The sequence below is a fragment of the Berghia stephanieae genome, chromosome 1 (assembly GCF_034508935.2).
Source record: "Berghia stephanieae isolate SIO BIC M18660-M18661 chromosome 1, UCSD_Bste_1.3, whole genome shotgun sequence".
Lineage (NCBI taxonomy): Eukaryota > Metazoa > Mollusca > Gastropoda > Nudibranchia > Aeolidiidae > Berghia > Berghia stephanieae.
The window spans coordinates 63808224-63834780 of NC_088360.1; the positions used below are offsets into that span (position 1 = coordinate 63808224).

A 26557-nucleotide genomic window follows, 5' to 3' on the forward strand; every position below is an offset into this window, starting at 1 on the left:
CCACAATAGCACTACCACTACTACCACAACCACCAGCACCACATCATTATCACTACCACTACTGCAACACCACCAGCACATCATCATCACTACCACTACTACTACAACCACGACAACCACATCGTCATCACGACCACTACTACTACAACCACCACCACCACCACCATATCATTACCATTACCACTACTACAACCACCACAACCACATCGTCATCACTACCACTACTACTGCAGCCACCACCACCACCACCATATCATCACCATTACAACTACTACTACAACCACCACCACATCATCATCACTACCACTACTACTACAACCACCACCACATCATCACCACTATCACTACTACTACAACTACAACCACCACCACATTATCATCACTACCACTACTACTGCAACCACCACCACCATATCATCATCATTGAATTATTTTTTTTTAATTGAGCTTTATATAGTGCAATATCTACTAAATGTGCTCAAAGCGCTTTACATGGGGTCCCTGGTCAACATTTAACATGTAGGACGGGACATGACGCCTGTTAGGCGATATTACAATTTTTCGGACAAAGACAACCCTGTTAACGGTCAGGTACTCATTTTACACCTGAGTACGGTGAGAGAATGTGAGTAAAGAGCCTTTTCCAAGGACTCAACTATGCGCCGAGCGCGAAGCTCGAACCCAGGACCTTCCGATCCGAAAGCGAGTGTCATACTACTAGACCACATAGCCGCATCAATACCACTACTACTACAACCACCACCACCACATCATCATCACGACCACTACTACTACAACCACCACCACCACCATATCATTACCATTACTACTACAACTACAACCACCACCACATCATCACTACACATATAAACAACAGAAACAATTTAAAAACATGACTATGACACGCAACCACTCACAACGAGGCTATACTATTTATCCTTTTCTCTATAATATAGAACAGGACAAGACAAACAAAAGATTGACTCTCTCTACACTTAGCATTGATGTTTGTCGTCTGACGAGTTCAACTCTCGGTCGACCTGTCAATATTCCTTTTTGCCTAGGACGTAATCATTAATAGAATGTTGTGTGGTTTTGACCGTGAAGAAAACCTTAAGAAGTCACATTTATATCATTTTAGAGACATCGTTTTGAATAATTTTGAGTTAAACGAGCGATCAGGAAGTTATTTTCTTAAAGGCTCCATACACGCGCGGTTTTGATCCTGGTTCAGACCCCGATCAGGCAAACAGGGGTGAAAACGCAATGTGTGTGGCCAAATACCTGACCGATAAACCTAGGGACGGTCCATCGCTCGCAAAGCCCGCTTTGCTTAATATTTTTCGAGGCGATCGGCGATCGGGGGCGTGGCAGTATAAAAAATTGGACAATTGTTTTCGGATTTTCGCTGTTTTGACGTCAGATTCGTGATCAGCGTCGAATTTACAATAGGTTTGATACCAAGAACTATGTTTTTTACTCCAAAAATTGATGAAATTAGAAATAAATTTTAATTGATATCGAGGCTATGTGGCCGACAGAACAGTGCCCCTCCCTGTTTTGTGATGCACCAAGTGGTATGACTCTCGCTTTCGGATCGGAAGATTCGGGTTTCGAGACCCGCTCTGAGTGGCGCAGAGTTGAGTCCTTGGAAAAGGCTCTTTACTCCCATTTTCTCACCGTACTCAGGTGTAAAACGAGTACATGGCTGTTCGTTGTCTTTGTTGGGAAAAAATGTCACATCGCCTGACAGGCGTCATGTCTCGTCTTTCAAGTTTAATATTGCTGTTGCCTTGGGACCCCTTGTAAAGCGCTTTGAGCACGTGGATATTGCGCCAAATAAATGCTGTGTTATTATTTTTTTTTAATAATATTTTTACAAATGTTGCGCCAGGAAGAGGTAGATGGCAAAAGTTTCGTTCTTGATCATCGTAAAATTTATAAAGGATTTCATACAAAATAAAAAATAGTTTTCTTAATTTTCAATGTGATGATATAATAATATGCCAGTTCTTTTTTTTTTTTTTTTTTTTTTTTTTCCTCACCCGTTGACGCGACATGACGGTCGACCTTAACACATACATTTGGGATTGGCAGATGCCAAAAAGCCTTGACTACGGGATGACAGGGGTGGGCATTGTAACCTTGAATTATAATCTACAAACAACGCCCCCCCCCCCCCCCCCCCCCAAAAAAAAATAAATAAATAAAAAAGAGCTGTGTGCGTGGTGTGTGGTGGTGGTGGGGGGGGGGGGGATGCGAATGCAAGTAGTCCCGAGGAGTACCCGTTTAACCTGCCACGGGAGCACTGTCGATTTGTTTTACAAATAATAATAATAATAATAATAATAATAATAATAATAATAATAATAATAATAATAATAATAATAATAATAAATAATAATAATAATAATAATAATAATAATAATAATAATAATAATAATAATATAATAATAATAATAATTATGACGATTAATAATAAATCTTTATTGTCCACAAAATGGAAAAATGTCCGTGGTCTACATCGCTTTTAAACTTAAATCGGATTGCAAATGTATTGATGTTATGCGTATTGGAAAAATACTCACGACATCTCCATCGGGGTATAACATATTAACACACAAAATTGCAAACTCGAATGTTCATAGTCTGATTGATATAACTTAGTGATAAGTTAATTATAAAAATGGCTGTCTAAAAGCAATAACAACGGGTTGACTAACGTCAAATTCATTCCTTCTATTGATGCTCTGTGTTAAATTAAAATACTCACAAAATCTGCCAGCCAGAAATATCACTCCAGCCCAAAAATCTACATGGAACCTTGAACTTTATAGTCTGATATATTTTAATGAGAACTAATCATAAAAATGGGTGTCTAAAAACAATAACAATGAGATGAGTGACGTCAATTTGGTTCCTTCTACAAATATCCAAGAACTTAACTCACTCCATCCGCTCTCTCCTCCTTAAATACATATGAATCTATTCTCTCATCACTTTTTTGTGCGTCTATGCATGTGGTCTTGTGAAATGACACTCGCATTTGGATCGGACGGTACTGGATTCGAGTCCCGCTCTGAGTGCCGCATAATTGAGTCCTTGGAAAAGGCTCTTTACTCGCATTCTCTCACCTTGTTCACTGTTAAAATGAGTACTTCGCTGTTTACAGTGTCGTCTCTGTCGGGAAACAATTGCAATATCGCTTAGCAGTCATGTCTCGTCTAACATGTTTTTATGTTGGCCAAGGACCCTTATAAAGTGATTTGAGCACCTTTATTGAATATAGCGGTATATATAGCGCAAGTAATTTTCTCTCTCTCTCTCTCTCTCTCTCTCTCTCTCTCTCTCTCTCTCTCTCTCTCTCTCTCTCTCTCTCTCTCTCTCTCTCTCTCTCTCTCTCTCTCTCTTATAGCTATTGCTACATATGATGCGAATATCTTGGACGGTTATTGATGCTATGAGTTTAGGTAAAATGCTCACAACATCCACCAGTCGGAAATAACGTACCGTCACACAAAACTACGAGTAACCTTGAACGTTAAAAGTCTGATTGATATAATTTAGTGAGAACTAATTACCAAAATGACTGCCTTAATACAATAACAAAGAGTGGAATGATGTCAATTTCGTTCCTTCAACAGTCTAATCGATATAATTTAGTGAGAAGTAATCACTATTGTGCGCAAGACGAAAGATAGAATAACAGACAGTAACTGGGATCGGTTCTGTCGGCCACACAGCCTCACTATTAATTAAAATTTATTTCTAATTTCACCAATTTTTGGAGTAAACACACAGTTCTTAGTATCAAACCTATTGTAAATTTGACGCTGATCACGAATCCGACGTGAAAACAGCGAAAATCCGAAAAAAATTGTCCACTTTTTTATACTGCCACGCCCCCGATCGCCGATCGCCTCAAAAAAATATCTCCCCGTGTGTGGGCAAAAATCATCTGCGATAAACGCAGGGATCGGGTCACAGCGACGAGGTCATCCGTACCGCGATCAGCGGATGTCAGCGTCTATGGGGGGCTTTAGATTTCATGAACGGCCGATCAGCGCTTGTTTACTATAGTAACGCGATTCCCAGCCAATGTCTCAATGGCGGATATTTTTCTCATCGAGGCCGCTGGTTGGTTAGCCAATAAGAGCACCGTACGGTTTCCATTGGGTAAATTCCTTGGCTATACCCTTAATTAACACAATTTTAATACAAAAAAACGAAGTATTTTATAGAGGCAGTGGAGAGCGCAGGTGCACTTTGTGCCTTCTTGACAAACGAACACCTGCTGCAGCACCGGCAAAGCAGCTGGGATAGATGGTGTATACCCCGATATGGTGACACATCTGGGCCCCAGGGCACGGGCCTGGCTAGCAGAGGCAATGTCTGACATCCTTGCAAACGGAAAGCTTCCACAAGTGTGGAAGCATGCGAAGATAGTTGCCATCCTGAAGCCAGGGAAGCCGGCGAAGGAGGCAGACAGTTACAGACCCATATCGCTGCTGAGCTGTCTTTACAAATTGTTGGAGCGTGTTCTATTAAACCGATGGGGGCCGGTCCTAGACGCTGCCCTGCCACCTGAGCAGGCAGGCTTCAGGGAAGGGAGGTGCACCACGGAGCAGGTCATTGCCCTTACAGAGCATATTGAGCACGGGTTCGAGAGAAAACAGCAAACAGGTGCTGTGTTTATAGACCTATCAGCGGCGTACGATACGGTCTGGTGCGATGGGTTAATGCTCAAACTTGCAAAAATCATAAGGTGCAAAAAGACCTTGAAGTTGTTCTCTTCGATCTTAGGGGAAAGGCAATTCCACGTCGCGCTGGGAGACGTCACGAGCAAAGTTAGGAAATTGAAGAATGGGGTCCCTCAGGGGTCGGTACTTGCGCCAATGTTGTTTAACGTTTACATTAGCGATATGCCGAACACTTCCTCCCTGAGGCTGGGATACGCAGACGACTGGGCACTCGTTACTCAGAGTAAAGTGTGGACCCGTCTCGAGAGCGTACTCAGCGAGGACGTCACCAGACTCAAATCCTACTTTGACAAGTGGTACCTGAAGATGAACACTTCAAAAACCGTGGCCACTGCATTTCACTTATGCAGTGGCTGGCACACCCGTAAACTGAATGTCCTAGTCGGGGACCAGCCACTCCCATATGAGCCGCGTCCAAAATATTTAGGGGTGACGCTGGATCGCAGCCTTACCTATCGGGTTCATCTCGAAGGGGTTGCCCGGAAGATAAAGAAGCGGAATAGTCTTCTGAGGAAGCTGGCGGGATCGACTTGGGGCGCTAGCCAAGCGCTCCTGAGAACATCCGCCCTGGCACTATGCTATTCCACCGCGGAGTATTGCGCTCCAGTGTGGGGTAGAAGCAGAAACGTTGAGAAGGTGGATGTAAAACTTCGCAAGTCGATGCACATAGTGTCGGGAACGCTAGCAACAACCCCTAGAGAATGGGGCCTGGTAATGGCAGCGATCCAGCCCCCCGATGTCCGGAGGGAGACCATTACGGGAAACTGGCTGAGTAAGATCAAAGAGAGAGGGAATGGGGATACCCCTCTCATGCGCATAATGAACGGTGCCCCCGTTTCGAGCCGAAATAAGTCCCGGCAACCCTTGTACGCAGAATCCCTGACTACGGACAGAGCTGCACATACGAGATGGAAGTCGGTTTGGACGAATTCAATCCCTCGTGGGGGCGGGGACCTACACTCCTCTAAGCTTGGTGAGAAGTTGCCAGGCTTTGATACCAGTAAGAGGAGACACTGGGTAGCTGCGAATCGGCTTCGGTCGAGGAGCTGCCTAACGGCCGGTGCGTTACATCAGTGGGGTCTAACTTCCTGTCCTTTATGTCCACGCTGTGGGCAAGAACCCGAAACGGCAGAGCATCTAGTCGAAAGGTGTGTTGTGACGATGCTACCAGGCGGGTTCGCGACGGTGCACGAATGCGGACCGGACTTTGCTGATTGGGTCGATCGTCATAACATAATAGTGTGAACCATAAGAAGCTGCTGCTGCAGCCACATACCGGAAGCCAGTCGGCCATCTTGTGTCACATGTCTCTGGAGAAAGAGCAAATTCATTGCAGTACAGCAGTTGGTTTATGGAGCTCATTTCGCCTTAAAACTGTGGATACATTTTCTTGACTTCTTGGAACTTGAAGTTTGAAGCTGGTCATATTTTCTTCACAAGTCGGGGCTAAGAGCGAGAACAACTTTACTTTATATACAGTACGGATATCTTTTTTTTTTATGTTTCGTTCGCGTTAGATGTACGACTTGGATCCTGTAGTAAGTTTAGACCTAACCAAGTAAAATATCTATCTAGAGAGGTGGGCCTTTGGCCTACCAACCTCCGCTGCACGTCCAACTCGCCTTGAGCATGCATTCACGTAAAATATAAAGATTTTTTTAAAAAACCTACCTCTGTTTCAAAAACTAGCATCTTTCACCTTTCTAAGAAACATTTTGATTTTTCAGAACTTTAGTTCGTTAAAAAATACCGGCCAATCTGACCCGTTGAGTCGAATGAAAACGAAATTTTGTTGTTTACACGGTTCAAAGGAAATGCCGTAAATAAGCTTTCATGGACTTCCTGTGTTGTTTTTACAGTGTCACGTGACCGTTTTGAGAAATTTGTCGTCTGCTACAAATAATTAGACCGGTAGGGGGTAGATATTTTCGTTGGAGCAGAGAAAAAGTGAGTATTATTTCTTGGACTTGTAGAGAGGCCTAGGGTCCACCAGCAGTCAAGTTTATTGAATAAAAGAAAAAAAGGCCTTTTTACTGCACTAATGCACCAAATTGCATACCTATCTATGGACACTTTGTTCCGTATCTTTTTCCCAATAAACTTTTTTAAAAACCTGGGGCCAGGGTTGCTAGTTTGGCCTCCTAGTTTCCCAAGCCATTTGGCCTCCCAAAATTTGGTTTGGCCACTTGGCCTCCTGTAACCAACTTTTTGGCTTCCTCTGACTTTCCCCGTTATATCGTTTTACTCTGGTACCGGTAAAACTTATTTTATTTGGCAATCTAAATATCTAAATGCAACACGTGCTAACGCCACAGATTGCATTTGCTAATGCTTCTATATATACGAATTTTCCTTATCCTATCTAAATTGTTTAACAAATCTAAAGAGTTTTCGCGAGGCTAAGGTGGGTTTGGTGGTATTTGGGCTCCTGCCGAGGAATCTGGCCTCTTGCTATAGCTAGTTTGGTCTCTTACTCAAAAATGATCTGGCAACCCTGCCTGGCTAGGCGGTACCTTAACCTTGATAACAGAAACGATACCCACACGATTTCGCGAGGAATTAATCATGAAAACAATTAGGATATAATTTCAACACAACTTTTGAAATTCATCAAGGATTGTCCATTACCGAATGTTTTTTGATAGAAAACAAATGCATCTTCAAATCTAAACTGCTTTTGACGGTAAGCGGTAAGTTTTTTATTTATTTTTCGGTCCAAACGAATGATTTATCCTGGTATAGAAGCTAAGTATTGGTAACACCGGCGCAGCTCTCTAGACCAAAACACTGGCCATAAATAAAAGCTCGGTCTACAACTTGGCTGTCATTATCCCCAGACAGACAGAGTCTGAGGATAATGAAAATTCGTTATCCCCAGACACCTGTCTGGGGATAACCAAATTTCGTTATTCCCAGACAGATCTTTGAAACTCCGCTCTTTTAAACAATTATCCACACTCCAGAATATGGAATGTTTCCAAATGCACATAGAAATAAGGAAAGTTAATAAAATATCTTTAAAAACATAAAATTAACCAACATTAAATCAGTTGTTACTAACACAATATGCGTCGACAGGTGTCTGGGGATAATCACAGCGCTACAACTTAGTCTGTCTATAGAAAGAGACTGAGAAGTTTCTCAATCAAACTAACGACACCCCCTCAGTTCAGCCCTCCTTTTACACATTTTGTCACCATCGGCACTGAATACTGAACATTGTTCAGTATTTTAAGTTGGTTTGAGAATAACAAAGAGCCCATAACCATCAGCAGACGTGGTTATTTTTTGGACCACCCTGCATTTTGGCTCGAAAATGCATCATTCAGCCTTTCTATTTCTTTTATGAAATTATGATGCTGCCGTTAATAAACACGTAGATCTTGATACTTAAGTTTACCCCTGTCATTTCTCAAAGCAATACTTAAGACTCAAGCAAAATTCGATTTCAGTTCCAAGCTAGGCTAGCGTAACAAATTTCCTAGGATTCTTTTTTACTATCTAATTCGGTCTACTAAAGTATAGCCGTATTTTCATTCGTTTTCATATATAGAACTGTTTCTTTTTGTTGTGGAGTGGAGTTGTTTAGTTTTTGTTCTTGGGAGGCCTTCCGAAAGCTCCTCCCTACATCCCCAGTATTCTTGTTTTGTATAATGTTCTAGTAGGGGGTTTGGGAGGGGGGAAACTTTTTTTTTTTTTAAAAGCCTCCCCCCTCCCAAATCCCCTATACTAGAACAAGAATACTGGGGATGTAGGAAGGCCTCCCTTGTTCTTTATTTATTGTTTTGTTTTATTTTAGGCCGTATAACTATAACAATAGCATGCCAACCCCCCCCCCCCCTGTCCCATCCCATCAAAAAAAAAGAGATTGCAAGTTTTCAGTGCCAAAGTCAAAAGTTATTTTTATATTCGTTTTCTTTCTTCTTTTTAAAAAAAGATTTTTTGTTTTGTTTTGTTTTTTTTTTTTAATGTTTTTTTAGTTTTAAATTTTCTCCTTAGTTTCAATAATTCGTCTACTTTTTGGGGGGAGGGGGAGGGGCAGGGTAATATTGTTACAAAGCCTTTTTATAAATGCAAAAAAAAACAAAACAAGAACAGCAACAAAACCAAACAAGTAATAAATAAATAGAAGAAAAAACTCGCCTCTTCAACATAAAGAAACAGTTCCATAAACGAATGTATGATTCTACGCTGAGAAGCCAAAAAATCTTGGTTTCCCTAGCCAAAACTGGCCAGTTTTAGTCCAAGAGATCCTAGGAAATTTGTTACGCTAGCCTAGCTTGGAACTGAAACCAAATTTTGCTTGAGAAGTGACAGGGGTAAACTTAAGTATCAGGATCTACAGGTTTAACGGCAACATCATAAAAGAAAGATTGATGCAATTTCGAGTAGGCAAAATGCAGGGTAGTCAAAAAGTAACCAATGAACAATGTTCAGTATTCATTGCTGATGGTGACAAAATGCGGAAAAGGAGGAAAGTTAAATTTTTAAAAGGAGGAATTTCCTCCTTTGACCCCAATTCACAGATTTCCGAGGAAAACCATCAGCACTGAATGTTAAATCAAGCCAAGAATTGCATTTGCATATCGGCCTACATTATTCATCGTAGTAGTAGCTGAAATGCTGCAGGGTCATGTATGTAACCTAAATAAAATCAAGATAAAAAACAGGTCAATTTCTTTTCGAGGCTATCGTGAACTTAATAACAGTGCTATCCATAAGCCTTGTGTGTCAGCATCAACAAAATACTGCCTCAAAAGGCCTAGGCAATCATTGGTGTATTGGTACAAGTCAGTTTTGACATTGACAAACTAGGTAATGTTTGACTTCCTGTTAAACTATGTTTTTTAGCTAGGGTTTTTACGGTACATGCGACACATTTAGGTCATATCAGCAATCAGTGCAAGTAAAAGGGAAGAAAATGGGAAAGTCAAAAAATTCTAAAATAGCACCAAAGGAAAAGTAAGACAAAAGGGACTTGCTTCCAGTAGGGAACAGATGTACGTAGTAGATTAAAAAAAAACACTATCAGTGTTCTTAGCTTAAGATCACCTAAAAGCTCATCCAGACACCAGCAAAGGATTCCAATGAGACTGAGAGGAATACACTAAAATATTTGAGAAGGCCATAGTCATAGGCTAATTTCAGTTTACAGAACATATTTTCTTAATGTGTGTAGTCAATTGTGTGCAGCATTATGTCATAAACGGAAAATTATCTCAAGATTTGATGTTATTGCCAGCCATATGTCCATATTTCTTCTTGTAGTCTTGGAAGGAATAATAATAATACAATATCACAAAAAAACAAGCAAAAAATTAATAAGAATAATACTAATAAAATGTTTTTTAAAACAACAAAGTAAAAAACAACAAAAATTATAAAAATTATGTAGTACAGGTCATGTCACCTGAGGTCCTCATTGTCCGTGGACTGACATTCTTACGATAACTGGTTTTTATGCACCGCCTTTCCTTGTTTCTCTTAGCACACTGTATTTCAGTTTGGCAGTAAGTGCGTTGCTCTCTGGTATTTTTTCTGGTTTTCTAAGTGAATTGGATGAATGTTTTATCTTGATCGTTCTGGTGAAGTACCATTATCGAGGAATGATGAATCTACCATGAGGTTTGTAGTTTTTCGTGCCCTGTGTCTGCTTACGTTTTGATGGGCTATAATCTTTAATAGCAGAACAGTCTTAATAAGTACTTGATAATTTTAACTGCTTAAAATTAAATGATACTAAATAGTGTTGGTAAGCTTTTTCTTCTTCTACTTTTTTTTTTTTTGTTTCTTCTATTCAACGATTGATAGTGAATCTATTTATTCGCTTGTATCATCGATATTGACCAGTCTCGATTATATCACATCTCTATGAGCAAAATGACAACTTATACTGTTCGATTCGAATGTGACCGATTCAGTTCAGCTTGATTCGAAATAAACGTTGTGGACCACTACAACCAATTCAGCTCAACAATTTTTTTCTTAAGTTTTCCTAACCGAAACTTTCACATAATCAGAAATTGGGAGAAATGGGTATTGGTATTCACTGTGTGAGTAAAACGAAAGGGGTGGCAGCCTAAACTGGGTACCAAGAGGGGCAGCGACGTAAAACCGGGTGAGAATAGTGAAAAGGGCCGGCTACCTCTATTCTCACTCGGGGTGAGATCACTATTACAATATGAATAGAAATATGTAAAAAAAAATGGCATTGGATTATAGTCACAAATCATCTATATTTTAATGGGTTTTTTCACCAATCGGAGAATTTTCTTGATAACAAAAGAATATGATTATATATCAATATCGCTCAATTCAGTTGAGGTAGACTGATTTTTCGGGATGGTTTTTTTCTTTTCTTTTTCTTCCTTGCTTTGTTTCGCACATTTTATACACCAGTGATGATACTTTTCCGCGGAAATCCGCGGTTTTCTTTCCTTTCCTCGGTTTTCCTCCTCAGATCCTCGATCCGCGGATATTTCTTTCATTTCCCCCTTTTACTTTTTTTTTTAATATAATAAATCTTTAAAAAATACCTCCTTTTTAAAAAAAAAAAAATATATATATAAATTTCCTCCTTTTACTGGACTCCGGGCGTTTTAAAATTGTACTCAAAAGAAGTCATCCTGCCTACTTTCCTGTGGTGCAAGAATATTCTAGGTGAGTTTTCCGTTTTTTCCGAGACTTTTCCTCCTTTTTGACTTTTTGTGAGTATCATCACTGATACACACTTGATCAGATGTTCATAAACTTTTTGCCAGTTTGATGTTATGAACCTTTTCACCCCATTTAAATTTGGACTTCTAACTAGCTGGTCTATTATAATGGTTTGATGATCACTTAAACAGTACAGTTAGTACTATTCTAGGAAAATTGTAGCCAAACCCTATAAGTATAAGTGCAGTTTAGATTGTAGAAAGATTTGACCCTTGGCCCATTCCACGTCAAGTGGACCAAGGGTGGGAACCACACCCCTTTTGATTTTCCTCAAATCTGGCTCAATTGAAGATACTTATGAGACATGAAGAAAACCAAATTTTCAGTTCAGAATGTGGATATTTGAATTTTTCACAATTTTTGAAATTTTTGTCTCAAAACGTGTCAAAATCAAATTTGCTTGTGGGTCCATTTTTGAGAGGCTATAACTTTTTTATTAATCGAGCTCACTCTCTCAAATTTAGTAATCCTGTACAACTTTTAGCATGGATTACAATTATCTGAAGGAAAATTAAAATATTTAATAATAATAATAATCTTTATTGTCCAAATTAAAGGCAATTCATGTGAGGTAAACAATGCTCAGTTTGGTTCATGGTATGAACATCAACACATTTACAAATACAGACACAGCCATACACGAACATACACGCTTGCACATTGTTTCTACACATGTATACAAAAGAAATGAGCGTACATACATACACACATACATACATACATACATACATACATACATACATACATACATACATACATACATACATACATACATACATACATACATACATACATACATACATACATACATTACATTACATTACATACATACATACATACATACATACATACATCTTCTTCTTCTAGATTCCATGCCTGGTCCAGGCTTCGGATACTGCATGAATTATCTCTCTCCATTCCTCCCTGTCTCTTGCTTTTTCAAACAGCTCTTGGATTGTTAGGTTGGTGAAGCCCTTCAGTTGGTCTATGAGTGTTTTTCTTTGTCTCCCCCGGGCGCGTTTACCAGGTATTTTTCCACAACTTGCCAGGTATTCATTCTTATCTTTCCTTACTATGTGTCCGAAAAAGGATAGTTGTCGATCCACTATTAAGGGCATTAGTTTCCTTTGTTGGTATGTTTGTTTTAGCACTTCTTCGTTCGTTTTGTGTGCGGTATACGATATTCTCTGCATCCTTCTCAAGCACCACATTTCAAAAGCTTCAATGTTCTTTTGTGTTTCTGCATTTGTAGTCCAGCTTTCGCATCCGTAGAACAAGATTGGCCACACGTAGCACTTCAAGACTCGGAATCTAATCCCGAACGACATCTGTTTGTTTTTCAAAATGTTTCCCAGGTCCATGAAGGCCTGTTTGGCTTGAGTTATTCTTGCTCGTATGTCTCGGTTACATCTTCCATCTGTTGTCACTATTGAACCTAGGTATTTAAAACTTTCTACGTTGGTAAGCTGCTCGCCGTGAATCGTTATATTGCAGGTGTTGTTGTTTTCGGGGTTTTTCTGTATTACCATGCATTCTGTTTTGGTGATATTCACTTCCATTCCCTTGGCTTCACTATCTACTGCCACTTTTGTCAACAATCTTTTGAAGTTGGATTTCTCATGTTGCAATGAGTACCGTATCGTCTGCGTATCTTATATTATTTATGTTGTGACCTCCTACTTTTATTCCCTCCATATTATTTATGCCCCTCATGATTGTTTCTTGGTATAGATTAAACAGATCTGGTGAGGCAACACACCCTTGACGGACTCCTTTCTTAATAGGAATGGAATTTCCTGTAGAGTTTCCGATTTTGATAGATGCCTGCTGGGTGTAGTATAATGTTTGCATGAGTCTGAGGTCTTTCTCATCAGCGCCAATGGAGTGCAGTTGTTTTAGTATTTCTTCGTGGCGTACTCTATCAAAAGCTTTTTTGTAGTCGACAAAACAGAGGTATAGTGGGGTCTGAACCTGTATAGCTCTTTCACTTAAAACACGGAGGAGGTATATTGCGTTCCTTGTCCCTCTGTCATACATACATACATACATACATACATACATACATACATACATACATACATACATACATACGTACATATATACATACATACGTACATATATACATACATACGTACATATATACATACATAGGTACATATATACATACATAGGTACATATATACATACATACATACATTATACATACATAGGTACATACATTATACATACATACGTAACATATATACATACATACATACATACATACATACATACATACATACATACATACACACAAACTGACAGACAGAACGATACGATATATTTGCTGGGACAGCAGATAACCATATTATAAATATAGTGTCTTATATTAAGAAGAAGATGGCAATGATTGTGTTGATGATGATGATAACGACGGCGGCAATGTCGATGATGATGATTCACTGCTGCTCGTTATTTTCATTGGTTGTCTCATTTTTCCACAGAAGATTTGTTAATTAATTTTATGGAAGTTGGAATTAAGGTTGCCTTATGTTGATTTGTCCTACATTTTGCTTCTAGATACCGTCTTCCGGAGTGCAGAAGTTGAAATTTTCGCTCAACAGATGCCTCTTTTCATTGATAATGTTAAAAACTTTCTTCTCAACTGCATTAATGTAAGTTATGTCAAGGCTTCTAAGGTCGGCGTTAATTTTTTTTTTTTTTATCAGCTTTTGGACTTATCTGCCCTTGAATACGGCTCATTTTTGGTCATTGATGATTTGTATCTCAATAAATAACATATGATCCAACATAATATAGCAAAAATATGGGTCTGGTACTATAATTTTGCGAACAATAATGCATAGCGTAATGTGACATGCACCAAAATCGCAAATTTTTGTCTTCAAGGCTCAAAGCGGTCAAAGATGTCGACTGGGATTTTTTTAAAATTTGATATATTGTGCAGATACACTATTTGCATAAGCACATGGAAGCTTTCCTTGTATTTTGAGGTGCTTCATGGTAAAAACCACCTGCAAAGAACCTAAGTATCTCAATCTGAAGTTACAAAGGGGCATAACTCATAAATTATTAAAACCCCCAAAATCGACTTATATTACACTACACAGATAACAAACAAAGCTTAAAATATATGGCTTATGACAAACTCATAAAAGGTAATATATTCAATGCTTTCAGTTTATTTATTTTTGAAAAAAGTGCAAAATAATGCATTAACAGTTCAATAATTGTAGACTACACAATCATTCAGATATATGGGTGGCATGAATGAAAAAAAATATCCATATTATTATTCATCCATATTATTATTCATATTAGCTGTTCCTCGGGGATAAATTTTGCTAATGTGAATAATTACCTAAAATAGTGTGTAATATTGAAAATCCAGAATGTATGCTTCATCGTTGTGAAAAATGTCCTGGAACAGACAATCTGAAATCATTTCTTAATAATCTCTTTTCTCAAAATGATTTTGATCTTGGTGATGTGCTTGCATTCAAACAGTGGTGCATACTGATAGGGCTACTTTATTAATACTGGAAGATACTGTTGAAAATATAACTGAAAAAATCTGCAAAACAATTCATGACCTTACACCACATCGTTTTATTGCAAAGTCTCAAGCTGCATGTCGAAACCATGTGAAAGACACCCTGAGTGTTAATACCATAGCCATAGTTCTATTAGATTTTGCTGAACGTTATTCTTTTATCCTTCACGATCCTGTCCAGGGACGTCATTGGGACAATACACAATCGGCACCTCATCCTTTTGTTCTATTACAAGGAGAATGGAAAATTAAATCACATTAGTTTTTGTTTATCACATAACATTGCAGCAGTGCACACATTTGTGAGACAGATGGTGGTACATTTGAAGTCATCTCTCCATGTCATAAATAAAGTGATTTACTTAGTAATGGAGCAGCATCACAATATAAAAACTACAAATATTTTCAAACCTATGTCATCATCATGAAGATTTTGGATTGCATGCGGAATGTCACTTTTTTGCAACAATCCATGGGGAAATCGCCTTGTGATGGAATTAGGGGAACTGTGACAACCAGATCGTATGCCCATAAAACCTTATAAATGGTGCTCTAGCGACATACATGGCATAAGATCTGCATATGAGACTTCTGAAGAAGTGGAAGCTAATTCTATAAACTCCACTACATATTTTGAATCAGCACAGAGAATTCTTGGAACACAGAATCATCATTGTTGTTTTAGACCAATATCTATTGAAAAACTATTTTTTAGTAGAATTTCTGTGGATCATGGCTCAAGCAATTCATTTCTTGATATGAGTATGAGTGAGGATGTTAACCAAATTTCTTTTTGAGTAGGCATGTATGCAGCAGAGATTTATGATCAGGAATGAAAAAGGAATATAGTAACTGTAGTTGACCTCTCTGAGGAAAATTCTGATGTCCTGATCAACTTCATGCATCCTGCACAGTCACAACATCTTTATTGGCCACAAAATGGAAGAAATGCTTTCAGATTGTCTGTTGCAAATTTTTCAAAACGACGAAGCATATATTCTGGATTTTCAATATTACACACTATTTTCTTTAATTATTCAGATTAGTGAATTTATCTCTAGGAACAGCTATATATGATTAATTTTGAATTTTGATGTATTTCACAAACACAAACTGAATGGATTCATTATGGTCCTGCAGTAATGCACCATTGGGTCTAAGTTCACAGAATTGTGATAACCAATATCATTTTGGGGGTAGGTACTTTAAAAAAAATTCAGCATGCAGTTTATTCAAATTAACAAGTATGAAAAGCTTTTGCACTTAGATTTTCCCCCATCAATTGTGACTGAAACACAGTCATTCTTTCCAGGACATAGAAGCGAATATTCAACTTTGATATAATAATTCAATTACCTTTCCTTTAATCTCATTTGCTATTCTTTTACGTACTTCTTTTAGGGTTCGGCAAAAAGTCCTTTCTCCTTCTTTAGCTTTATCACTTTTTTCACAAGCTATTTTTAACTGGAAAACATTGCAACAAACAAAATGATAAATCTAAAGGAGCTGGATATTTCTTTTCATTCATGCCTCCCTGGTATATCTGAGTGAGTGTGTAGTTTACAATTATTGAGATGTTAATGCATTATTTTACATTTTTTTCAAAAATAAATAAATTGAAAGCATTAAATTTATTATCTTTTAAGAGTTTGTCATAAGCCAAATATTTTAAGCTTTGTTTGTCATCTGTGTAGAGTAATATAAGTCAATTTTGGGGGTTTATATAATTTATTGAGTTGTGCCCCTTTGTTACTTTAGATTGAGATACTTAGGTTCTTTGCAGGTGGTTTTTACCATGAAGCACCTCAAAATACAAGGAAAGCTTCCATGTGCTTATGGAAATAGTGTATCTGCACAATAAATCAAATTTTGAAAAAAATCCTAGCCGACATCTTTTGAGCCTTGAAGTTGACAAAAATTTGCGATTTTTTGTGCACGTTACAATACGCTATGCGTTATTGTTCGCAAAATTACAGTACCAGACCCATATTTTGCTATATTATGTTGGATCATATGTTATTTATTGAGATTCAAATCATCAATGACGAAAAATGAAACAAAGTCATGAAAAAAAATATTGAAAAAAATATTTTTTTTTATTTTTTTATTTTTTTATTTTTTTTTGCCGAACAGCACGGGGAGCCATATTTAAGGGCAGATAACTCCAAAAGTTGATACATATTTTCATTTTCCTTCAAATAATTGTAATCTATGCTAAAAGTTGTACAGGATTACCAACGTGGGTGCAAGAGTGCCGGCCGATTGGATTACCGAAAAAAACGTCGCCGGCTTTTTGCGATTTGGATTTGATGGATTTTTTTTTTTTGTTTTATGTTTTTTTGTGCAACTTGTGACAAGAAACTTAACAAATTACTGCATTATAACCTTTGAATTAAACATACAACAATTGTGGACTATTATTATGAAGACTAGATGCTGAGAACAAGTCTTGAGAACAAGACTTCAAATGACGAGGTAAGTCCGTGAATCTTGCAGGCTTTTTCAGATTATATGTCTGGTCATGACTTGCAGGCTTTTTGAGGTCCAGTTGCTTGCACCCTTGTACCAAATTTGAGAGAGTTAGCTCGATTAATAAAAAAGTTATAGCTTCTCAAAAATGGACCCGCGAGCAAATTTGATTTTGACACGTTTTGAGGCAAAATTTCAAGATTTTGTAAAAAATTCAAATATCCATATTCTGAACTGAAAATTTGGTTTTCTTGTTGAATCATAGTGTCTTCATTGAGCTAGTTTGAGGAAAATCAAAAGGGGTGTGGCTCCCAATTTCCGAAAATTTGGTCCACTTGACATGGAATGGCTCCCTTGTAGTACTTCATCTGTTTTATTGTATACGTGAAATATCTTACAACAACTTGGCTACATTTACCATTGATCAGAACTTTTAATTGTCAAGGTCGTCAGTTTATTGGATGCCATTACTATATTATTTTTTTATATTTTAAAATTTCATTCAAAGGGAAAGTTGAAATGATCTTTAAGGATGCTTGACTTTGAAAACCAATTGTTTCTTGATATATTCCATGAAGATGGCCTTCTTATAATGTCCAGGTAAGTGATTTTAACATTTATTAATTATAGAAGTGCAATGTCTAGATCTAAAGGAGATTCATGCCCGTGATGTGTTATTTGAACATTGGTCCTCAGGATTAGTAGCGTATGGCTACACCTCCAAATTCATTTCGTCAACCCAGCTTCGAAAGTCTTCCTCCACCCTAAGGACGGTCCCATAGCCACCTTCAAGTTTAATAACTGGACAGTGGAGGACGATGTGGTCACTGGTCTCTGGGACTGCCTGACATGTCCAGCAGGTATCACTGTTTCCAAGTTTCCATCTGTACATATTTGATGCAGTTCTGCCATGTCCAGTTAAGAGGCGATTTGAGGAAACCCAGTATTTCCTGGCATTATGGAATGCAGGCACTCTTTTAGTTGGATCTATTATGATGTTTCCTCCTCTTGCTGTTTCCCTGTTCCACATTTCTCTCCAGTTTTCCTCCACACTGAAGTCTGCCATTTTTGTAAGGTGTAAAGGTCTTCTCGATTTGAGTTTTGTTGTTGAAGGTACCGCCCCCTTTATGATTGTTTTTATGGGAGTGTTGTATGTGGCTTTGTCAATTCTTGCATGCATCCTTTGATTGGTCTCTTGTCGTCCCAGACTTGGTTGTGCAATGCCCGCTCAGTGTTGGGAGCCACTGAGTTGGAGTTGACTTGAGATATCCTGTTATAATTCTCATTCATTCTCTTAATCAGATGTCAAACAAATTATTCATTCAGGCAGTTTTATATAAATGGGAACTTTGTGGGTTAAAAATTGCATCACATCTAACGCAATGCACTGAGACTCGTGACAGACTAGTCCTATGCCATCCTTCATATCGCGGCGTGGTTTGTTTAACGCTCCTCCAGTGGGCAAGTATATCAGGTATCAGACGCACATCCTCCGCTGGCTGGAAATGTATGATTGAAATATCGCTTTGAGGCCAAAATATGACACTGTGTGATGGGCTCTTTCTTCATTGGTCAACACCCTTGCCTTCTCTTTTTTCTCTGTATAATTCTTCCTTTTCATGTAGCTTTATATCCTCTTATGGAGTATTTTTCAAAGAGGAAACAGTCAGATCAATTTATCTTTCTGTGTAAGGAGATATTTTTTTTCCTCAAAAATAATCTCTCAGAGAGGCCTAAGCTCAGGTTTCACTGGAAAAAATCCAGTCTGGATAAAAAAATCCAGGTTACAGGCAACTGCGGTTCCAAAGATAGCCACCACTATCAATCATCATCACTACCAGTACTAATCACTATCGCCTAATCATCATGACTACCAGTACTACCTCTTTCACCAAATCATCATCACTACCAGTAATACAACAACCACAATCACCAAATTATCATCACTGTACTACCATAACTACAGTCGACTCTGCTTAATTGCACACCTTCGGGAGTTCAGGTTACAGACCTGCCAACCAATATGATTAATCGTATTTTAGTACGATTTTTGGACCCCAAATACGCGGATACGATTTTAGTGGATTTAATACGATTTTTTTAAAGATGTGTGTTGTGAATGATCTTGATGATACATTTCATGCATTGATACACACATGTCGTACACCAACTGTTGACCATGTTTCTGAATGAATGATGCATCACATTTAATACTATAGTTATCATTTCAGTTGCTTACATGATGCCGGTTTTCACCAATATTTTTCTCATACATTTTTGAGGATTTGCATAGACTTATGCATATAAGCTTGTTTTATACTTTAAATAGTCTCAGACCGACGTTTAAACTTTTGCCACTTATTAAATAGAAAATTCTAAGTGAAAATTTAATTGAACCAACATATTTGACTATGAAGCCTTCAATTAAAAACTGTATTGCTAATTAACTTAAACATAAATGGGTTATTTCCCTTTATAATAACTAAATTACTCTATTTTGATTTATAAAATTTATAATGATCTTTTTTTTTCTTTATTATTTTGTACGAGTCTTGAATTACAAAGTGGGCAGCTTTAAGAACGGTATTTGGTTCAAAATGAATTTTTTAGAACCATTTTAGAAGTATTTAACTTGTCTCTCATATTACATACTTTGCGAATTTCCCATCATTTGACCAAAGTAATAGTATTAGTAGTATATAGAAGTGATAATAGCAGTAGTAGGGTTAGTAGTAGTGAATCCTCAAAAAATAAAAAAAAAAACAGAGAGAGAGATATATATATATATATATATATATATATATATATATATATATATATATAATATATATATATATATATATATATATATATATATATATATATATATATATATATATATATATATATATATATATATATATATATATATATATTATATATATGGCAGTTGTAGAAGTGATGATGTCATGATGTTGATGGTAAGAGATGCTGATCAAGTTGTGATGGTGATATCTGTTAGCCCAGTACATCAGTTATGAGAGAGTTTTGAGATAAAATATCTGGGAGAGTGATCTTCAATTCAATAGATTGACAATTTGCAACAGTAGCAAGATATTTTCCATATATGTTATCTAATGATCCATATACTGTTGCAAATTGTCAATCTATTGAATTGAAGATCACTCTCCCAGATATTTTATCTCAAAACTTTCTCATAACTGATGTACTGGGCTAACAGATATCACCATCACAACTTGATCAGCATCTCTTACCATCAACATCATGACATCATCACTTCTACAACTGCCATCACAGCATTGTCATTGCCACAACCACCACCACATCACTTCTACCACCACCGCCACCACAGCTTCATCATCATCACCACCACCAACACTAGAGCACCATCGCTACAACAACCAACACTTCTTCCACTGACACTAGCATCAATACTACCAACACGTTAAGGGTCTTTTGGTCATTTCTTTGAGTATTTCGAAAGCAATTTCCTTTGATATTGCAATTTCTGAGCCTTAGGCTAATTTTAAATGGCCATTAAGTTTTAGTTTCTCGATAAATCAATAATTTTGTAATCACTAGAGATTGCTTGAATGATGAAGATCAGAGTTTGTTTTGATTTGGGATTGATGTTAGCTTTTATATAAATTTTTGTACAGTGTGCACTTTATTTCCACATGTGCGAACAAAATACACTTTTTTGCTAACAAATACACTTTTTAGGGTCATGGAATACACTTTTCATCCTGGGGAGGTTGGCAGGTCTGAGGTTAGTGTGTCCATTAAGCGGAGTGTGCATTTAAGCGGAGAAGCTAAACATAGCATCTAAGCACCAGCATTCATGTGCCATTCATGTAGGATCTTCAATTCTGAGTTTTCTATAGGTTTGGTAAAATCACATTCTAGACAGGACCTCATTAGAATGTTTGTCATTTATTTACTTATTTATTTGGGTTGTTTTTTGTTTGATTTTTTTTTCTTCTTCATTTTTTTCTTATTTTTAATCTTTTCTTTTTCATGTCTTATCGACAACAAAATGTGACATTATTGTTTGTTGCAACAGTAATCGAGAAGCGGTGATTGATTTATATTCTGTGCAAGCTGTTGATAAACCTTTCTATCCAATCTCGCCAATATAGATCGTCTTGTCAAGTTTTCATCTTGGATGAAGTGGCCTAGTTTGTCTACTTTGTCAAGATTTTCAGTGTTTGTCAGGGGTGGTGTGTCACATTCTGATGACTCATCCTCATCTTCATTATCTAGGCATTGTCTTTTGTGTGGCTGAACGGAGTCCAGTGGTTCCTGAGATGTCAATTTACCACTGATGTCCATTGTTACGCGTTGATCAGATGCTCTGGCCGAACAGTTGTGTGGAATGGGAACAGCACCATTGATTTCATATGGCCGTTGGCTTTCACTCCAATCATGGTGTAGTGATTAAGCGGAACAATTTTATAGAAAAAAATCAGTTTTTTGGGACTGCGTATCGTATAAGCGAAGTGTGCGGTTAACCATCTCTCCATCATCATCACTCCCACTACTACGCCAACATCATTCCCACAACTACAACTACCACTGATGCCACATCATCATAACTACTACCACTACTACAACTACATCACCATATCAGCATTAATACCACAACATACTACAGCTGCACGACCATTACATAATTTCCAGGTCGCCTATTGCATTAACAAAATTAACGAAAGAAAAAAAATGATGGTCATCCACAAAGCAAAGGCTGGCTATCATCGCAGACTATTTATGCTAGTAGCCACGAACACAAGTTCAACTATATATACTTTTCATCTCAGGTTGCAATATTTTGAATTGACCCCTTTTTGACTGTGCTTTTATTTAAGACAGATTTGTTGAACAATTATTTTTTTTGCTTTTCAACTGATGTAATAAAAGTTGAATAGCATTCGAGGTTATGAATTTCAAATATTTCTTTTATGAGTTTGATTATGTTTTTTTGTTGTTTTTTTTCAATTTCTCACAGAGGATTGGGAGTTAATCACATTTTTACAGAGTTTCTCAAAGTATGTTCAGATCCTGGCAGCTTGGTTTTGGTGTTAAACACAACCTCTTCAGATGAAGTAAGAGAGAATCTTTGAGTATGTCTGTGTGTGTGTGTGTGTGTGTGTGTGTGTGTGAGAGAGAGAGAGAGAGAGAGAAGAAGAGGAGAAGAGAAGAGAAGAAAAGTAAAAGGTTTTTTTCATTACTGTATGTCCCTGCAAAAGTTTTACAAGTTCTTTAATTATTACAATATGTTTTAAAACTTTTTTTTTTCATTTCCTGCAAAATGCCCCCTTTGCATTCTTTTTGTATTATGATCATGTGATCTTAGTTCATTTAGACGCCCTTGACTCAAACCTCAGAGTTAAATATACAACAGAGTACATAGTATCTTCTTCTTCTGCTTCTTCCTCCTCTTCTTCTTCTTCTTTTTCTTCTTCTTCTTCTTCTTCTTCTTCTTCTTCTTCTTCTTCTTCTTCTTCTTCTTCTTCTTCTTCTTCTTCTTCTTCTTCTTCTTCTTCTTCTTCTTCTTCTTCCTGGGTGGAGTTCCTGACCTCCCATAGTGGGCAGGGAGGTACTTATTGTCTCTTCTATCCCCCTATATCTGTTTTCCATTGGCTTTCTGTCTTTGTCTTGGAATGAGATTACTTGGTTTTGTCCTGTCCCTGGTCGGATGTCCTGGCTGAGAGGGAAACAGTCAAATGTATAGTTAGTTTTAAGAGATGATATTTTTTTCCTTGTAAATCATCTCTCTGTTGTGAACTGTAAAATGTTTTGTTTACGTGTTATAGTTATATATAATTTGTAAACATTTGAGTGTATTCCTCTTAGTGGTGACCTGTGCTTGTGTCTGGATGAGTCTTTTAGGTGATCTAAAACGAAGTACTTTGATGGTGTGCTCTTGGAATCTACATCTGTTTCCTCTTTGAGCCAATTCCCCTTTGTCTTACCTTTTCTTGGGTTCTTTAATTGTAATTCTAGAACTTCTTTACTTTCCCATTTTCTTCCTTTTTACTGACGCTGATATGACCTGAATGTGTTGCAAGCGCCGTAAAACCTTTAAAAACAAGCAAAAACAAAACATCTTCTTCTTCTCCTTCTTTTTCTTCTTCTTCTTCTTCTTCTTCTTCTTCTTCTTCTTCTTCTTCTTCTTCTTCTTCTTCTTCTTCTTCTTCTTCTTCTTCTTCTTCTTCTTCTTCTTTCTTCTTCTTCTTCTTCTTCTCTTCTTCTTCTTCTTCTTCTTCTTCTTCTTCTTCTTCTTCTTCTTCTTCTTCTTCTTCTTCTTCTTCTTCTTCTTCTTCTTCTTCTTCTTCTTCTTCTTCTTCTTCTTTTACTTTTATTATTTTTTATTATTATTATTATTATTATTATTATTATCACCTCTAGGTACCTGACCATATCGTTCTTTGTTTTCAGGAATACTTTATAGAGCAGATTCATAAACAAGGTGTAAGCCACCCTCCTAAAGTTATCACCAATGAGATTAATGCTAATGTCAGGTAATACAATTATACATCGACTGCATTGTAGAAGGTGGGGGGGGGGGGGGGGGGGGGGAACTCAAACTGTTACTTATTGTTACTCTGAGGTCATTTGTACAATACTTTTTTGAAACATAATATTAACAAACAATTTTATAGCAGTGATATATTCAGAAATAATGACAATTTTATTTAATAATTTTTAGGATTATTCTTCTGAACTTGAACTATTCCTTTCTTTAGTTTGATATTCTTTAGGCTATGGTGATTCACTCTGCAGCTGTAGCATGATATTACATTTGGCGATTTTATAGTTAAAAGTATAAGCGGATTGTTGTTTTTTTTTCCTTTCTTTTTCTCTTTTTTACAATTTTCTTATCAATTTGTTGATATTATCCATTACAATTTCATGCTTAATTTTTAAAAATCAGTTTCACGAAGAACTCTTGCAGATTGCTCTCTCTCTCTCTCTCTCTCTCTCTCTCTCTCTCTCTCTCTCTCTCTCTCTCTCTCTCTCTCTCTCTCTCTCTCTCTCTCTCTCTCATAATATATATATTATATATAATAATAATAATAATAATAATAAGTCAGTTTGAAAGTTCGTTGAGTCAAACAGATATCATAAAATATGTACCGATGACACTAGACTCTCATAATCAACTAATTTTGACACTAAAAAGTTGTCAATTTGCGTCATCTATTTATGACATCAAGTATTATTATTACTTCTGTTGTGTTGTTGATTTAGCGGTGATCAGTGTTATGAAATAGTATGTTCTAATTGCGTGTATGTTTGTGTGTGCCTGCGTGTGTGTGTGTGTGTTGTGTGTGGTGTATACATATGTGTGTGTGTGTGTTGGCATTATTCAGCAAATCGTGGCATTCATAATAATATTATTCACTTGATCACATGAAGGTATTTCAGTCGCCATTTTGATTCTTTTTTTTTTACTATTAGGGTTAGCTCGAGATCGAAGGATTTTTTTTCTATTAGGGTTAGTCATGTCTTAGTAAAGGTGCTAGGGTGTTTGTTTTTCCATAAGTTAGGTAAAAGGGAAACATTCCGAAAGCGCCTACATCCCCAGTATTCTTTAAATTTGTATTTTCACTGTTGATCTTTTGTCAGGCGTTTATTTATTCAATTTGTCATCATTTTTTCTATTAGGGTTAGCTCGAGATCGGAGGATATTTTTTTTTTCTATTAGGGTTAGTCATAAGTCTTAGTAAAGGTGCTAGGATGTTTGTTTTTCCATAAGTTAAGTGAAGGGGAGACATTCCGAAAGCTCCTACATCCTCAGTGTTCTTTAAATTTGTATTTTCACCGTTGATATTTTGTCAGGCATTTATTTATTCAAATTGTCATTATATAGAAGTATTTTAGATACTCTAGAACAAACCTTGATAGATTTGTGAAAGTTTAAAATTTCCTAATTTGACCATTGTTTTGATTTTCGGCCGCCATTTTGATTTGTTAAGTATTGAAAGGTAGTGCAAAGCAGTTCGAGAGTTGTTTTTTTTCTATTAGGGTTAGCTCGAGATGTTAGTCATAAGTCTTATTAAAGGTGCTAGGGTGTTTGCTTTTCCATAAGTTAAGTAAAGGGGAGACATTCCGAAAGCTCCTACATCCCCAGTATTCTTTAAATTTGTATTTTCACCTCTGATCTTTTGTCAGGCATTTATTCAATTTGTCATCATTTTTTCTATTAGGGTTAGCTCGAGATCGGATGATTTTTTTTCCTATTACGGTTAGTCATAAGTCTTATTAAAGTGCTAGGGTGTTTGTTTTTCATATTAGGGTTAATTAAAGGTACTAGGTTTAATTTTTTCTTTTGGTTAGTTGAGGGAATATATTATTAAAGTTGTTTCCCTTTGTAGGGGCTTTCGGAAGGCCTCACAAGTAAAGCGTGGTAAAGACTTGGGACGTATTGATATAGATATCTACTGACTGATAAACCAAAATCATGCCGAATAAAGCATTGCAGCGACGACAAGCACGTCGATTAAAATATGCATCTAATCGTAATCAAGCTAATCAAGAAAATGATTCAGGCCGATGTGTACGCCAAGCTGAAGAAACACACAGTATTGACGTAGTAGTTCACATTCCAGGTCAAGAGGAAGAAACTCATGTCTTATCTCCACTTCAAACTCGAACCAGAACTAGATCTACTAATACTACTACGACTACTACTTCCACCACTTCTACTACTAATACTAATAATACAGAAACTGCTCCTCAACAAAATGTAGCTCAAACAGTGGAAATTACATCAGCTGCAGATCAAGAACAGGATACAACTACAATACCTCTTATCTCACCACACAACACAGGACGCATGAACAAAGTTTGTCGTTTTTGTTCAGCAAAACTATGGCACGGTGAATCAACCTCTGTGCCAATGGGGAAGTATCACTGGCACCTTTACAACCCCTTCCGGATAATATAAAGAGTCTTTACACGGCTAACGACACAAATTCTAAGCATGTTCGAGAACACATCCGTGCTTACAATTCTATGTATGCATTCGCCTCCTTGGGTGTACACGAAGATTTCT

The 26557-nt window shown here is 37.2% G+C and overlaps 1 protein-coding gene across 24 annotated transcripts in view; it reads left to right on the forward strand.

The window, feature by feature from the left end:
- Nucleotides 1-6052: 6052 nt before the first annotated feature.
- The window catches only part of LOC144979231 (DNA repair endonuclease XPF-like), a 124710-nt gene continuing 104205 nt past the window's right edge, over nt 6053-26557 (forward strand). For 3 of the 24 annotated variants that reach the window (XR_013646669.1, XR_013646668.1, XM_078925937.1), the window contains exons 1-4: nt 6053-6238; nt 18008-18099; nt 22505-22601; nt 23938-24020. Coding sequence is in view for 21 of the 24 variants with exons in the window: in XM_078925937.1 (XP_078782063.1) it covers nt 18032-18099; nt 22505-22601; nt 23938-24020 (248 nt within the window). In the remaining 3 variants the exon portion in view is untranslated. Of the gene's footprint in view, nt 6299-7237; nt 7451-18007; nt 18100-18195; nt 18360-22504; nt 22602-23937; nt 24021-26557 lie in introns of those variants that run through there. The other 21 variants (XM_078925879.1, XM_078925974.1, XM_078925842.1 and 18 more) reach the window with 18 other exon arrangements.